Source organism: Cucumis melo, chromosome 4 (assembly GCF_025177605.1).
Source record: "Cucumis melo cultivar AY chromosome 4, USDA_Cmelo_AY_1.0, whole genome shotgun sequence".
NCBI lineage: Eukaryota > Viridiplantae > Streptophyta > Magnoliopsida > Cucurbitales > Cucurbitaceae > Cucumis > Cucumis melo.
In genome coordinates, this window is record NC_066860.1 from 7,055,068 (window position 1) to 7,072,938 (window position 17,871).

Genomic DNA, 17,871 nt, shown 5'->3' on the forward strand with positions numbered 1-17,871 from the left:
CCTGAAATCAGTAGTGGATCCCAAACTTTACCTCACACATTTTACTGAAACTCAATTAAGAAAAAAGATTATCTAGCACTTTTTAATCTCTAAATTTTCGAGTTTGTTTAATTTTTTGTAAATCTATAATCAAAGAAGTTTTTTTGTCCGTTAAATCTATAATCTAACACATTTAAATTTTTGTAAATCTATAAATATTTTATATTTTAAAAAAAGATTTTTTTTATTATTATTCATTTTTAAATGTTGTAGAGTAAAATGGAAACATTTTGAAATATTCAACTACCAAATAGAGAGGATTTCAATGTCGGATCAAAAACAAATATCTAACATCGATAGAACTATCTGATTTTTATTTTCAAAGCAACTTGCACAATTTTCAAAAACAAAAAAATTAAGATTCAGTTCGGCAATATTTTGTTTATGGTATTTGAAAATCGTACGTTTTCCTCGAATTTCTTTTGCATGATTTTCATATTTTTAGGCAGAAATTAGAATTCTTAACTAGAAAACATTAATAGCCAATAGAATAGATAAAATAATAGATATATATCAAAGTCGAGTTCATCGGTTTACCTTAAAAATAAAAAACTAAAGCTCAAATGGCTAGCGGATGAGACATCCATAAATTAAATGGTTATCTAACATGTCATAAACTTTTTGAAACTCAGATTGGATTAGATTTTGAAAACATTTCTAAAATGTAAACAACAAAACATATAAATCAATAACTGAATGAACATGGAGTCATTTTTCAGAAAAAAAAAAAACAAAAGAAACTAAAAGCCAAAATGAGGTTCAATTTAACAAAAACGTGAAACTTCTAAAGTAAAATAGTAAAAATGTGTAAAATTGCTAACCCAAATCATCGTCTTTGGACTTGCAATGAGCGATGAGATTATCGTCTGTTTGTTGGTTCAAAATTGTCACAGTCATTGCCGTCAATGGTTTTATATACTTGGACGACTCTGCAAAACAAATGTCAATCTCAAAACCTAATGCATAAATTAGAAACACCAATACCCAAGTCTTCATTCTTGGATTGGATTTATTAGATTTTTGTGATGTTTTTCATTCCATTCTTTGAGATACAAGGTACCATTTATATAAACATTGTGAAGTTTGTATATGGAAAGATCTAAGCAAATATACAATTTTTTAATGCATTTTGACAAACATGGGTAATAGTTTTATGAATAGTAATAACTTAAATTTTCTTCCGATAAATAAGGAAAGTTTGTTGTATAAAACATATTCTTTTTCAATTATATAGCATTATATATTTATTGATCACATAGATATATAATATGCATTGTAATAAGATAGTTGTTGATGTCATAACCGACTACTACAAAAACAGATTATTTTGACGATTTTTAACAGTAAAGAATTATTACTCTTGACGATTTTAAAATTGTCATAGAAGTCAACGTCAAGAAAGTCGAAGTTCATGACAGTTAATAAACGGCAAGAATAAATATTGATTTTTATAAACCTCAAGTATACAAATGTTCATGTCATGTAAAAACCGTAAAGTATCTTGATGTCCACAACATTATAAAAAACGTCAAGAACTTACTTGTTTAACGTCAAGAACTTACTTGTTTATTATATTTTAAAAACATCAAGAATATACTTGTTTATCACATTTAAAAAATGTCAAGTTTCTAGGCCATTTGTTAAATTGACTTCTAGCTAGTTTTGAAACTTGCTTCCTCGAGAGAGCAATGGAGTCAGCAAAGTGATCGTCATGAATCTGTTTTCTATGTTGTTAGGGATCATCCTCACCCACAGTTTGTAAGACAACTCCATTTCTCTTTTTCGAGTCATTCTCTCCCAAATTCAACTAAAAATTCTTAGAGAACCAAATAGCTCATCAATTTCCATTATGGTAAATATCATTTGCTTCTTCTATGACAATGACTTTCATACTAAAGCATTGAGGAATAGAATGTAAAACCTTTCTGGCCAATTTGGTTTTTGAAATCCTTTCTCCAAAAGAAAAAGATTCATTTGCAATTGTTGAGAACATGAACATTGTATTTGTCAGAATTATTCATATGACGACGCAATAAATGTCAACATAGGTCTTAAAAATGAAAAATCCATACATTTTTTTACGTATTTATACCAATGCAAATTTATATATATGACGATTCATAAAAATATCAACATAAGTATTAAAAACAAAAAACCCATATACTTTTTTACATATTTATGCTTAAAAATTATTTATATATATGAAGACACAAACAATGTCAGCATAAGTTTTAAAAACAAAAAAAAAATTGTATATTTATTTACATATTTATTCTGATGCTAGATTAATATAAGTGATGATGCAAAACATATCAGCATAAAGTTTTTCTTAAATCCCACATATACTTTTTTACATATTTATGCCGACTCAAAAAAGCATCGGCATGAATGTTAAATACAGAAACCCATATTGTTTTTTACATATTTATGTTGATAAAATATTTATGCATATCCCGATGCAAAAGGCATCGATATAATTTTTTTTATAAAAGTAATGAAATTAATATGATTCTTTTTTTTTAAAAAAACCCTAGTTTTAATTTACCTATGGATTTAGTTTCTAGTTTTAAACTAAAAAACTCCACCCCTAAAAGCCCATGATTTTCCCCTTTTGTCTCTAATTACAGCTGCCTCCCGCACGCCCCCCCCACCCACCCACCCCAAATTTCCCTTCTTCTCCCACACCTGTCGGCGTCGGCACCAACCTCCTCCCTCCTTGAACTGTTGTCAACCGCCAGCGCTACTTCACCTCCCCCACACGTTTTCATTCTCCGTACTCCAACTGTTGCCCCCTCCCGTTTCCTTTTCCAACCGCCATTGGGCTCCCACCACCGCTTCAGACGCCGACTACCTTCTCCTTTCTACAACCGTCGTCGACCCCACGTCTTCCTACAGTTGCCGCAACCTCCTCTTGTCTCCCACAGCAGCCGCCGCCTCCATCCTCCTTCTTGTTGGAAACGTAATAGACCCTTACAATACAAATCAAGAAACAAGAGAAGAAGATTGTTCTCTTATTCGCACAATTGAGAAGAAAGAACTTGAATAATATTTCTTAAACTTGAATTTCTTACTTTCTTTCTTATTTACAAATGAGAAACCTTACACATATTTATACTAGTAGAAAAGTATATTAAAAGTCATTAACAATAAATATCAATACATGTGACTATTCATATATCAATGTATTTAGTGATTAACTATTCCATGTATCTCAACTATTCATGCATATTTAATAATGCAAATTCATGTATTAAGTTTAGATTAATTTAACTTTAACACTTCTCCTACAGCCGTGCCTCCCTTTTGTCCCAAAACCAGGTGTACAGCCTTACAATTTTCCCCTTTCTCCCACAGCCACGCACACTACACTTCGTCTTGTTAATTGTCGTCGACTTTGTCCTCGACTTTATCCTTTCGCACGCTCATTGGAGTTTGGTACATCTTAAACTCTCATGCATTTGATTTGATACAAAAAGTTTACAAATTATTTTATGAACTTTACTGCCATGTTAATTACAAATAAAATTTTCGATCTTGATAGTTTGATTTGTTATAAGTTGTGCAATCTAGTAAGTATTGTGAATTGTTGTTATATAAAATCTAATAAGTATTGTATATGTAAATTGATATGAGTATTCTGCAGTTATGGTAACCATAGATTTGTGTAAAATATTAGTATGATGATCATGCTGAACTTGAATTTCAAGAATGCTCTTGGTGTTGTTTGTTATACAATATGATTTGGGTGATATTATTTGATTATTTCTCTTTTGATTTGGAATTAGTAGAAATATTTATTAGATTTCATATAAATATGAAATCTAATAAGGCTTAATGTGATTTAGAGATATGAATATGATAATATTTGTTATTATATGAAATCTAATAAGTATTTTATTTGTCAATTGCTATGACTATCCTGCAGTTATGGTAGTAATAGATTTGTATGGAATATTAGTTTGGTGATCTTGATAGACTTTTATGTTAAAGTAACGCTTTCAATTTGGTATACTTAGGCACCATTATAGAACCTTAAAGTTATCCTTAGGTTTGTAGAAAAAGGTTTCTCTAACTTTTTGCCCTAACTAATACATTATTTAGATCGAATCATTTTGCATCAACGATAGATTCTCAAGAGTATATTGATGGAGTTGCACAATTCATGGAAGTGGCAAAGTGTCATGTAAATAGAGAAGGACAAACAAGATGCCCGTGTAAAAAATTGTCAAAATTCAATATGTCAAACTTTAGATGGAGTACAAAGACATTTATTTGCTAATGGAATATCTCCTTCATATAGTCAATGGATTTATCATGCATGGAGAACTAGCAAATTTAGTCAAATTTGAAAGAGTCATGACTCCTTTAGCTTCTTTAGTTGATCATCGATTAGTAGATAGTAGATTAGGAAAACAACCTACTGCCGAAAATGATGGCAATGAATTGTTCAACCTTTTAAATGATTTGCAAGGACCAATGAGAGAAGGGACATATAATGAGGATGAAGAAGACTTTGGAAATGAGATGCATGAGAACACTGAACAAAGATATACTACAAACAGTTTTTAGGTAGTTGATGGATGAAGCGCGTAATCCGTTATACTCGGGTTGTAACAAATTTTCTTCACGAAGCTTCTTGGTGAAATTGATGCACGTTAAGGTTCTCAATAATTGGAGTAACAAATCCTTTGATATGTTACTGAGTTTGTTGAAAGGTGCATTTCCAATTCATACGTGTATACCTAATTCTTTTTATGAAGCTAAAAAAAGCTACGTGACTTAGGACTAGGATATGATTTTGCTCATGTTTGCATGTATGACTGTGTTTTATTGTGAAAAGGATATTCTAGTTATCAAAGTTGTTCAGTGTGTGGTGTGTCTCAATACAAAATAAATGATGCAAAAGGGAAAAAATATCATAAAGAAGATTTTACGTGACTTTCCATTGATACTGAGGTTGAAACGATTATTTTTGTTGAAACACATTGCTTCTGAAATGTGATCGCGTAAGGAAAGTTTCCTGAATTTACTTTAGACCCAAGGAACGTTTGATTGGCCTTAGCTTCAGATGGATTTAATTTATTTGGGAATATGAGTAATGCATACAGCATGTGGTCCATTGTGCTTATTCCTTATAATTTGCCCCCATGGAAATGCATGAAGGAATCAAATTTTTTCATGTCTTTACTTATACCAGGATCGAAGTCCCCTGGAAAAAAAATTGATGTGTAATTGCAACCGTTGATTGAAGAGTTGAAAGAGTTGAATGAGTTGTGGAATAATGGTGTGAACACTTACGATTGCATGAGCAGGGAATTTTTTCATTTAGGTGCATGTTTGTTATAGACCATTAATGGTTTTCCTACTTACAGGTACTTCTCAAGATGGAATACCAAAGGTTATCAAGTGTGTCCCACTTGTAAAGAAGATAGATCTTCGTTTAAAATAAGAGAAAAATCCTCTTTCACGGGTCATCAACGTTAGCTTCCATCTAACCACAGTTGGCATAAGAACAAGTAACATGATGGAAAATTGGAACGTAGACCTGACCCATTCTGATGAATGGAGATAAGATCCTACAACAAGTCAGTTCATTACACTTTCCAGTACTAAGTAAACATCCATCCAAACGAGACAAGAAAAAAAACATTAACTGGAATAAAAAAATTATATTTTTTGAGTTGCTTTACTAGTATAAACTAATGTTATGACATAAGTTAGATGTCATGCATATTGAACAAAGTATATGCGATAACTTGCTTGAAACTTTGATGAATATTGAAGGAAAAACAAAAAACACGTTAAATGCTCATTTAGACCTTGAAGATTTGAATATACGGAAAGACTTAGACTTATGAAAAGAAGGAACTAAATTTGTAAAACCACATGCTACATATACTTTCACTACAAGTGAGAAGATAGCTTTCTGTAAGTTCTTGAAATTAGTCAAATTTCCTAATGGATTCGTCTCAAACATATCGCGATGTGTTAGTGTGAATGATGGAAAAATATGGGGGTCGAAGACTCACAACTCGCATATTCTACTCCAACGACTTAGTTTTATTAGTGTTTGAGCTCATCTAAGAAATGATGTTTATACACCTATTGTGGAGTTATGTAAGTTTTTTTGTGATTTATGTGCAAAAGTAGTATGTGTTACAGACTTGGATTGATTGCAATTTGATATTGTATTCATAATATGTAAGTTTGAAAAACTTTTTCGCCGACATTTTTTTATATAAGGGTTCATCTCGTTGTTCACTTACCATACGAAGCAGAGATCATTGATCTTGTTACGTATAGTTTGATGTACCCCTATCGAGAGAAGCTTGCAAACCTTGAAACAATACGTAAGAAACAAAGCTCGTACTGAGGGTTCAATAGTAGAATGTTTTATCATGAACGAATCCTTGACTTTTTGTTTCATGTACTTATGTGGAATAGAAACAAAATTCAATAGGGATGCACAAAACGATGACTCAATCTCTGAGAGTCTAAGTTTTGGAGATTTTGATGTATTTAGGCAAAATGTAAGGCCATTAGGAGGGTCAATTTCGAAGATGCTAACAGAAAGTGAGAAACAAATGGCGCATTGGTATGTAATAAACAATAGTCTAGAGATAACATCTTATCTTAGGTATGTTTCTCGTATCCTATAAGTTTATTTGATGTCCTTGAAATTCGATTTTGTATCTAACAAAAACTTTGTTTCACTCTGCGTTATTACTTATAAATAAGGAACATTTGAGATTGATTCTGTAACACTCCAAAAAATTTTAAAGAACTTATTATGGGTATTGCATTATGGAATTGGAAGTTATGGAATTTGTTTTGTGTTAGATTAATTAAAATTCAAAGTTAAGGAATGTATTCAGCTGTTTTGTGTTGGATTAATTAAATATATATATATGGTTGTGTATGTTTAATTAAAGATTATGGAGTTTGGTAGAAATTGTTATTAATTAAGACATGAGAGTTCAGTATCCCAACTTGTTCAAAGATTAGAGCTTTCGAGGACGAAAGTTTCTTAAAGGAGAATTGGACTTTAATTACTTTATTATTTAATAATTCCAAATCCTCTTAGGAATTGGACTTGTTAGCCTTATAATTAGACTCATACCTTGATCATTCTTTCCTCATTAAGTAGAACAAAAGTATGAGAGAAACAGTTTTTTTCCTTCTTTCTTCTATTTTCTTTTTTTTTTTTTTTTTTTTTGCAAGCCTGTAAAGGTTCCATGCAAGTATATATGAGGTTACAGTCTTCTAGACGTCCGACTTCTTTGACCATTAATTTATGGGGTTTATTCATGATAGATGATGCAACTTTATTATGAGACCCTCATGTTTCTCAGGGTTTGTTCATGATAGCCGATGAGTCTCTATCATGACGCCCTCCTATGCTTAGAATTAATTTGTTCATGATAGCCGATGAGTCTCTATCATGACGCCCTTCTACTTCCTAGGGTTTGTTCATTATAGCCAATGAGTCTCTATCATGACGTCCTCCCACTTCTTAGGGTTTGTTCATTATAGCCAATGAGTTTCTATCATGACGCCCTCCCACTTCTTAGGGTTTGTTCATGATAGCCAATGAGTCTCTATCATGACGCCCTCCCACTTCTTAGGGTTTGTTCATGATAGTCGATGAGTCTCTATCATGATGCCCTATTGTTTCTTAGGGTTTGTTCATGATAGACGATGCAACTCTATCCTGACGCCCTCGAGTTTCTTAGGGTTTGTTCATGATAGCCAATGAGTCTCTATCATGACGCCCTTCTACTTCTTAGGGTTTGTTCATGATAGCTGATGAGTCTCTATCATGACGCCCTCCTGCTTCTTAAGGTTTGTTCATGATAGTCGATGAGGCTGTATCATAACGCCCTCCTACTTCTTAAGGTTTGTTCATGATAGTCAATGAGTCTTTATCATGACATCCTCCGGTTTCTTAGGGTTTGTTCACGATAGTCGAAGAGTCATTGTTAGTTTGTCACTTTATGTTACTACGTTGTATATGAGCGTCCTATGAATTTTAGTTCAATTAGGAGAAGTTTACCTTGTCCTTTTATATACATTTGTCTTGCTTATTTGTAGTTTTAAAATGTTGGTTCGTTAGGTGGTTGGGGATGGGGGTATATATGCGAGTGTTCTAAAAATTATAGGGATGAGGGAGTTTGAATGCATCCATCTCTATGTTCAAATTATGTGTTATTTTCTTACTTGGCCACTTGTTGCTACGTTGTTATTTTGTCACTTTATGTTGCTACTTTGTCACATTTTTGTTTCTACTTTGTCATATTGTCACTTATATTTTGTTTCTTATTTCAGGTTTATACATGTGATCTCGAAAATTGATTTTTGGAGATTGAGAGAAGATTTTTAGATGATTATGACTACTTATTTTGGTGTAACACATCTTACTTATTTTGAGTTAGGATATATTTTGACTAAGTGAATGAATTTGTTTTTTTAGTATAGAAAACTTGTAAAGAGTTAGAATGACAAACTTTGTTTTAGGGAATGATGTATGTGAGATTTGTGAAAACTTAATTTGCAATCCTCCAATATTATACTACTAATGTTACATTGTTGAATTTAATATTATTTTTATTTTTAACATAGAATATTATTTTTGTTATATTTGTTTATCTAGTGATTTAATTATCAATTAATTATTGTTTATGCATAATTAGGTATTATTGAAAAAGTAACTTAAATAATACTTATTTAACAATTAAATTTCATATATAAAATTGTAAATCACTTATGCCGACAAAAACGATGTCGGCGAACATGTGTTTTAGACAGTATTTTGAAGAACGACTATGCCAACAAAATAAGTATTTTCATCGAGACAAATTATATGCCAACACAACATTTTTCGTCGGTAAAAATGTAATTTGCCGACGAAATTGCGTTTTGTCGACAAAACTTGTATCTCGCAGAAATACAATCTCGTCAGAAGAACTTGTAATCCAACAAAATTGTATTTCGTTGGAAAAACTTATATGCCAATGAAATTGAGTTTCGTCAAGAAAACTTGAATGTTGCCAAAACGTTATGCCAACGAAACGTTATGCCGACAAAACGTTATGCCGATGAAACGTAATTTCATCGGCAAGAACTTGTTCCGACATGGATACGACGATAATCTTGCCAATGCAAAAAAGTGTGTCGGCATAATAGGGCGACGTTTTTCGGATTTTGACCGACATTCTTTTCATCAGTAAAAGTGAAAATTCTTGTAGTGATAATTGTCACATGAGGAGAGAAAACTCCCTTTGAGTCTGAAGTCACCAGGCATTAATACTGTCAAGTTCCCATTTGATCATCTACGACCTCTTTGAGCAAAAACGTTTTCAACAATAGTTGTAGAGAATTTATGTCATGTGAGATGTACTCACCATCATCTCCAATTCAATAAATGTTTGAACGACACCTTAAGTTTATCCAATTCACTCTGACTTTCTGCACACAACCAAAAGCCCAACCTGCACTGAATAAAACACCAAACCCAACAAGCCAATAGTACATCGAAAAATAAGCCTAATCCAAACATAACGTCCCAGATACTAGCATAAACAAAACAAAAAAAAGTGGGACTAATAACTTATAAAAATACAAGTTATTGTTGCCTTTTAAGTAAAATAATGGAGTCAAAACACGAGATAAATGACCAAAATGCATGCCTTTTAGTGCAAATTATAAAGATAAGAGCATGCATATTACATAAGTCATTACCCCTGATTAACTATGCTTTAAGTGTTTTTAAATGCAGGATGGTGAAAAGAATAACTAAAGTGAATCACAATAGAACTTGCTCAAGAACTAAATGTTAGGAAGCTGCCTGGCGAGTCGTAAGGGGAGATGTCACCACATCATTATGCGAGATGATTCGCTAAAAGACAATAATGGTAGTTGGAGCTAGGGGGTATATATGTCGGATTGGACTGAGTTGGAGGAAAAATATGGACCAACCCGAAGTAACCGTGTTCGCAAAAATTAAACTATATCGACTCAATATGAAAGGATCAACCCAATCCAACCCAACCTAAAATATTCGAGTTGGGTTGGCGAGTTGGCTTTTTCTTTTAATTATATTATTTTTCAAAATTTTACTTTTACATGATTTAAACGATTGCTTACCTAGTCAACATGCTCGTTTAGCATAGTCAACATGATCATTTAAATTTGAAGTCCCTTTTCTATCATTTAAAATCAGTATACGATCATGTGGATATAATTTAAACGACTGCTTACCAAGTCAACCAGATTGTTTCGCATGGTAAAAAAGATCATTTAGATTTGAAGCCCATTTCCCATCATTTAAACAGCATTACACGGTTGTGTGGATATTATCTAAATGATCGCTTACTTAGTCAACACGATCGTTTAGCATGGTTAACATAATTGCTTAGATTGAAGCTCTTTTCCCATCATTTAAAAAGTACACGATCGTATGGATATGATCTAAACAATCGAGTACCTAGTCAACACAATAATTTAGCATGGTCAACACGATTGCTTAGATTTGAAGCCCTTTTTCCATCGTTGAAAAAGAACTACACGGTCCTATGGATATGATCTAAATGATTACTTATCTAGTCAGCACAATCGTTTAGATTTGAAGCCGACGAGACTATATGAGTAAATGACACATGTTAGGAACTTATTTATATATATATATTATATGCATAACCAGGTCGGGTTTGGTCAACCCAACCATTATTTGAACAACCCGAGACCCAACTCAAGTATTTTTTTTTCTCTTCAATTTTCTAACCCTAGCCAAAACAACACAAAATTTAATAAAACCCAACCCTTACGGTTTGGGTTAGGTAATCTGAGTTGGCCGAGTTACTGGTTTTTTTAACAGCCCTATATGAAGCTAATGTGACATGGCACGATAACTTTTTGCACTTTACATAGGATAAAGACAGTGTGCTACAGAGCATTAATATCTTGTCGCCCAAATTAAGCCTATAAGTACCTCCAACTCCACCATGGACACAAGATGAAGGAGGTCCTCCCCTAAGAAGGTCGACGGAAGGCTGAGTTTTTGAGTCCTTTCCCATTGGTAGTAGTAGTTTTTATTTCACATCTTCTATAGTGAACTTCTGAGTGAGAGTTTAGAAAGAGATTAGAGAGAGAAGCTGAACAACCGCTCCTCTTACTTGTAAAAGTGCCAAGAAAATGCATGCAAATGCATTTTGCGGCTCGACTCACCTCTTTACTTTCAATGTTTGGTATGTTGTAATGTATTGTTCGAATGTTCTTAATCTCATGGCTGAGATGCCTACATTACAATGCATATTTTATCCACTGTCATTATATTATTTTTTTATATAAGTAGTTTGAGTACAATTACTATTCATCTTGTTGAAGTATTATAAGTAGTTTGAGTATGTGATTATATGCTGGATAATGATTCTTTGATTTAAGATTCATCGTGTTTAGCATGAGCTTAACTTAATCGCCTAATCAGCGCTTGTTGCCAACTACTCAAGAGAGCAAGTAGCAAAGACCTTGCTAAACACGAGTAGAATGAAGTTTGAAAACAAACTTCATTCTTGCGTTTTTCCTTCAATCATTTGTGTCCCAAAAGGAGAACAATTGTGGCATCTAGGCGCCAAGAGGTTGCTCGCCTTAATTAGAGAGATAAATGTGATGTTTTAAGTAAGAAAACCTGTAAATAGATCGCATAATCTATCCTTCCCATTTTTGTCCTGAAAGGAGAACAAGTGTGGTGTTTAGGCATCGAGAGGTTACTCGCCTTAAATAGATAATGGTTAAACGATCTATATCACATCAAGATCCATCTCGCAATGGCCTAAATCACCTATAATGGAGAGACTTTCCTTCGTCTTTTTTAATGCAAGTTAGTTCACATTTCATAATCATTCCATTTCATTCCCCTTCTACAGAATCCTCTATGTAAATATTTAGATTAATATATATTACCTTTATACTATATAAAATTTATATCGCTTTGAATTAGAAGTGAGCTTTATAACTAAGGTTTTATTGGAATTTATATCCTAAAACTCACAGTTCGTAAATTGTAAGGCCCTGATCCAAAAGAAAGTCCTGTTGAAGAAGAGCTCCGCTAAGGAAGGTAAATTTGACCAAGTGTAAGAGAGAGACGTCCTGTGAAAAGGGATGCGAATGGGGAAAGGACGATGCAAAAAGAAGCGTGTAAGCCCACGTGTTATCACATTTAAAGAAAGTGACGCAATGAGATTTAGTCGTCGAGGGAAAAGCACGCGACAAAAGCTAAAGGTTAGGCAATGGGTGTAGTGATGCAAGGAGAAATGCCTTCATCCAAGTGTAGTCGCGATAAGGTAGACGCACTGTTGAAAGACAGACGTTTGAATAAGTGATTAGATGACTCACTGAGGTGAAGTTAATGTTTTGTGGCTTTCCGAGAAGAGAGTCTGATGATGAGAAGTTTGGCTTTCCAATGAGATAAGGTTGGTGTCTCAAGGAAAGGGTCTATATTCATAACTGATGCTAGACTTACTTGTCGAGCTCGGATTGGCTGCATAGTGCCACAAAATAAGAAGGTGAAACATGTAAAGCATTGAAATGACCCGACGTGAAAGGTGACTTAAATAAGACCAAATAGCGAAAGAAAAAGGGGCATAAGATATTACCATTCTGATAATTCAACAAAAAGAAGCATTGGCTACCCAGTTCTAAACAACGTTTTCTTCAAAATCTTTTATATTTACTATACGATCTTAACCAATCAAATAACAATTTAAAAAAATAAAAAATATTTTTTTTTTATATTTTTATATACGATCTTGTACCAAATAACAGTTTGGAAAAGAAAAAAAAAAAAGAGGAAGAGAAGAAAAATGATGGAAAGAAGAAAAAAAATTACAGAAAAAGAAGAGAAGAAAGACGATGAAAAGAGAGGGCAAACCTGGATATTTAAAAAAATGTCCACCTTTATGGACTTTTTCATTTTGTTATACGAACCGTAAATATTTTGCCGATTTTTTATATTATGAAAATTTCCAAAAAAAAAAAAAAAACACAGTCAATCAAATATAAAAATAAAGAAAAATATATTTTTTTGTTTTTGTAAACTAAAGCAAATTTACAAAATGTTTCATACCCAAAATACCCTTATTATTAATAATTATATTACAATGATTACCAATGATAATTAAAAGCATTCCCTTTCTCATGCATACATCACTACTATGAACATAAAAACAGGGCTTGGAACAAAAACGAGGCTTGAAATAAAAACTTTTGGGTTAACGACCTATTAAATAAATTTCATTAAAAAATTGCATAATTTTTACGTATTTCTAGAATAGGTATTTATCATGACGATTATGTTTTTACCATTCCAAAACAACTTCTTCTAAAAAATTACGTTTAAGAAGTACTCCTTACAAAAATGAAAGAGTGGAACATAGGAGTTTCAAGAGGCCAGGAAGATAAAGATTTAGATTTGAATTTCACTCCGCATAATTTGTTGTTTCAAGGGTTATAAGACAAAAGATAAGATTTGCGGCAGTATTTTATTCAAACTTTATAAGCATGCTAAAGTCCATCTCTCAAGCTTGAAATTAGGAAAAAACACATATTCACTCAAATATAAAAATAAAGAAAATACTTTTTTCTTGCTTTTTTCTTGGTAGACCAAATACCAAAATGCTTCATACCCAAAATACGTACCCTTATTACTGATTATTACATTCCAATGACTACTAATGATAATTAAAAGCATTGTCTTTCTTATGAATACATCACAAATAGACCGAAAAAAAGGTTTTTATAGGTTTATAAGTGGATTCAACCTCCAACTTCAAATCAAGATGGACGAAGTGCCAAAACCACTAAGTCAAGCTTATTTTTACAGCTTAAAATAAAAGCATTGTCATAATTAAACACCTAAAATCAACTTGGGTGGAAATTGAGCCAACTACACTCTTATTCATGTGTGAAGATGCAAAGGTAATCGAGGGGTAACCAAAACATTAAGAGGAACAACTTTCTCATTGGCCATCCCAAAATCCTCCCTCATATCAATCTCTTCTCCCGATGGATTTTTAATGTGAAAAGAGTGTAAAAACCCAGCCAAAGCAAAATGCACCATTTGAAGTCCAAACGAAACTGCAGGACACCCTCTCCTTCCACTCCCAAATGGAATCAACTCAAAATTATTCCCTTTCAAATCCACGTCTTTATGTGTTGTCAAAAATCGCTCTGGCTTGAACACGAAAGGGTCGGGCCAAACCCGAGGGTCAGTTTGGATCTTCCAAATGTTGGGTATCAATTGAGTGCCCTTGGGGACAAAATAGCCGGCCACAAAACAATCCTTGTAGAATTCACGAGGTCCCAGTAAAGGCCCTGCTGGGTACAATCGCATTGTTTCTTTCACAATAGCTTGTAAATAAGCAAGATTGCTTATGTCCAACTCGTTCAGCTGCCTGTCTCTTCCTACAACTTGGTCGAGTTCTTCATAAGCCTTTTCTAAGGCCTTTGGGTTGTTTAATAATAAAGACACGGCCCATGTTAGAGTCACTGTGCTGCTTTCAGTTCCTCCCGCAATCACGTTCTGCATATTATATGTAGGCAGACATACCTTTATTGAATTCACTTGAATTTAACATGCTTTTGTGGTGTTTAACATGAATTTCATTTACAAAGTGTATACTAATTAAAATGCAACTAAAAAATATGGTAAGAATATCATTTTAGTTTCTTAATTTTTAAAAGTTGGTTTGGTTTTAGTTTCTTAGTTTTCAATTTTTCAATTTTAGTATTCCAACCTTCAACAAATATTAAAGTTAATTTTCTAAAATTAGTTTCTACGAAAAAATTTTAAATAATAAAAATAATTTACATAGAACTAAGAGCATATTTATTTTAAATTTGAAAATAAATCATTTTGAAAGGCAAAAGTATTTAACGACTCACAATAGATGGTAGAACTTCCAAAATCCTTTTTAAATCGTTTTTATTAAAAGAACTTGAAGAAAAGTGACATTTACAAGAAAAAAAAAAAAAAAAACCTTTGTTTTGATCGGTCATGACTCCAAATTCAAGACTAATTTCATTAGAAATAGTAGGACTAAAATTAAATAATTGAAAGCATAAATATTAAAATGGAGCAAAATTGAAGGCATGGGGACAAAAATAGTATTTTAAAATAAGTAAAAGAAAGAATGTGTTGTTTTATATTATATTGGAGATTTGGGTGGACTACTAATGGATTAGGATGCGTCCAGAATTCACTGCAAAGAAAATGTTAGGAATTTGTTTTGTGGACGAAAAGTTTTGGAATTTAGAAAAGTAGAAAACCTTTTATTTACTCTCTTTTATTTGAAAGACAAATTGGGTGTAGTTGAGTTGCACTCATTTGTTGTACAGCTGAAGCAGAACCCGATGGTTTTGTGCCATGTAGCACAACTTTTTTTTTATAAAACATTTTTGTGAAAATATAAAAGAAATAAAGGAAGAATATGGACACTGGTGTATCGTTGATTACACCAAATCATTTCCCCTATTATTTTTGTGAAGTTTACTTTACTTTGTGTCTTGTCCTCCTTTATAAAATAATTGAATTATCAATGGTCATATTTTTAACCATAGGGAGCAACTTTTTAGACAATGTGTTATTAGTTCACCCTTAAAGTTAGAAAGTACTTCAGGATTAAGTAAGAGGTTGTAACCAAATAATCAAACTTTTCTTTTCATTTTTTATTTTATAGTGGAAGTAATGATTAGAGGGGTTTAGTTAAAATAAACTTCATTTTAATTTCTAAACTTTTTAAATATATCTATGCTTAAAATAATTATCATTTAAATTAAATATTTTAAAAAATCAATAATTAAATAAAAAGTAATAAAAGAAAGGTAATACCAAAGTCGTGGCTTTGATAATTGTCGTTTGATCATAGTTATTCGGAAGTTGATTAGCCTGAGATAACGAAATTAATGAATCCATAAAATCGCCATCTTTTCTATCCAAATCATTAGTGGATCTATCGTGCATGTGTTCTTCGAACCAACGTTGAAGAATGGTATCCATTCGTTTGGCTATTTTCTCCATAGCCTTGACATGACCATCAAATCCAAGCTTTGTAACCAAAGGAATATAGTCTCTCAATAACCCTTCACCCATCAAATGGAAAGACTCCCTAATTCCCATTTGCAATGCTCTTGCATCATTTTCATTTCCCTCTGGAGCATTTGGACCCACACATCTTTTCCCTATGATGACCTTAAGAAGCATATTCAGTATTGCATCCCCAAACCAATGTTTAATTTCAACTGAAATCTCCTCCAATTTCTTCCTTTCTCCACCCCATCTTGTGTATAACTCTCTCGATGAAGTGCTCATCTCACCTAACATCGATCTCTTGACCTGTGTGCATTGAGAATATTAATTAGGTTAGAATTTAGTCTCGGTATAGACTTTTGTGATGATTTTATTACTATTTACGAAGTTTTATCGAATTATGGGGATTAAATTCTATCTTTTAAAGTTATAGGGTTTAAACTCTTACTTTTTTTAAACTCTAGGAATCAAATTTTTAATTTAACCTAAAAATGATATAATCGACGATAATTTCATACGTTGTTTAGTTTAGACTTTTAGAGTTGTTGTTTCTAGCATATCAGAAAAACGTTTCGAAGTGATTCTAAAATAGTCAAAATCAATTTTGTCGTTTTTAAAAATAACTTGAAAATTTGTGTTTAACCAGTTGAAATTAAAATTGTGAAATTAAATATTAGATTAACTTGGAATGTTAGTAGGAAACAAATAGGAAAAGAAGAAATTTATTCAGGGGAAGAGGGTTTATAAATTCAATTTTAAACCAAAACATTGTACCAAGAAAAAATGGAATGAACTAAAAAAAATGAAGAAAGTAAAATTCAAATGAGTTGACAACCTGATCGACTCGTGGATTGGAGAGGAGCTCCAAGTGGGTAATTTTACGCATATCACGCCAGTAAGAACTGTAAGAAGCCAACCCAAACATGGCGAAGTTATAAGAGAAATACTTAGACACTGAGAGCTCTGGACGAGAGGCGGCGGCCGCGTCATTAATACACATACTTTCTTTAGCCATTTCCCAATTACTAACAACTAAAGCCGGGCGCGAGCCGAGGTTCAACCTAAAGATGGGGCCATATTTATCAGCCATGGCTCCAAGAACATGGTGTGGAAGCTTCCCGCGCTTGTTCAGCAGATGGAGGTGGCCGATTATCGGCAACGCTCCCCGCGGCGAAGGGGCCTTCTTTCCCTCAGTAACTCCCTTAGTTTTCTTATTTTTCTGCCACTTTCTTAACAAATAATAGGAAGAAAAAATGAAGAGAAAGATAATGATGGGTGATGGGAACTCCATCATTTTTGCTATGGAAATTACTTTGTCGGTGATGAGAATGGTCGTTGTAAGTGAACAAGTTTGTGAGATTCTTTTTTTATAGGGGTCGGTAAGAATAGTGACAAGTAAATCTGAACCATAGAAAATCAAGATATTACTATAATTTTGAGAGAATTCGCTAGCACTAACACTAGAACCAAGAGGTCGAATTTTTTATTATAATTTAGGGGTCGAATTTTATTGTTTTTATTTGGTTGTTAGGTTCATTTCTTCCAAAATGTTGTGGGTCACTTATACACAACTCCCAACCATTTTTACTAAGAGTTTAACTCAAATAGCCTAATTTGACCTATGATTTTATACAAATAGCCTAATTTATTTATATATTATATTAAGTTCCTAATTGGACTAATATTTTATAGAAAAGTCTGACCCAAATTACTATTCTATCCATATTAAATTATTTACGAATTAAAAATAA

General features: G+C 32.6%; 1 protein-coding gene across 1 annotated transcript; it reads right to left on the minus strand.

Moving 5' to 3' along the window:
• Nucleotides 1-13,742: 13,742 nt before the first annotated feature.
• LOC103502569 (cytochrome P450 82A3-like) lies at nucleotides 13,743-17,465 on the minus strand. Its single transcript, XM_008466541.3, has 3 exons — nucleotides 16,956-17,465; nucleotides 15,923-16,426; nucleotides 13,743-14,614 (listed from the first exon to the last, which is right to left on the minus strand). The coding sequence occupies exons 1-3, from the start codon at nucleotides 17,412-17,414 to the stop codon at nucleotides 13,991-13,993; spliced, it is 1,587 nt and encodes a 528-aa protein (XP_008464763.2). The 5' UTR covers nucleotides 17,415-17,465; the 3' UTR covers nucleotides 13,743-13,990.
• Nucleotides 17,466-17,871: the final 406 nt, after the last annotated feature.

Excerpts from the sequence above, each read along its gene's own strand:
- LOC103502569 (XM_008466541.3), bottom strand. The coding sequence starts at position 17,414 with ATGATGGAGTTCCCATCACCCATCATTATCTTTCTCTTCATTTTTTCT. Across the intron at positions 16,427-16,955 it reads CCAATCCACGAGTCGATCAG|GTCAAGAGATCGATGTTAGG; the intron begins GTTGTCAACTCA and ends CAATGCACACAG. Across the intron at positions 14,615-15,922 it reads TTATCAAAGCCACGACTTTG|AACGTGATTGCGGGAGGAAC; the intron begins GTATTACCTTTC and ends TATAATATGCAG.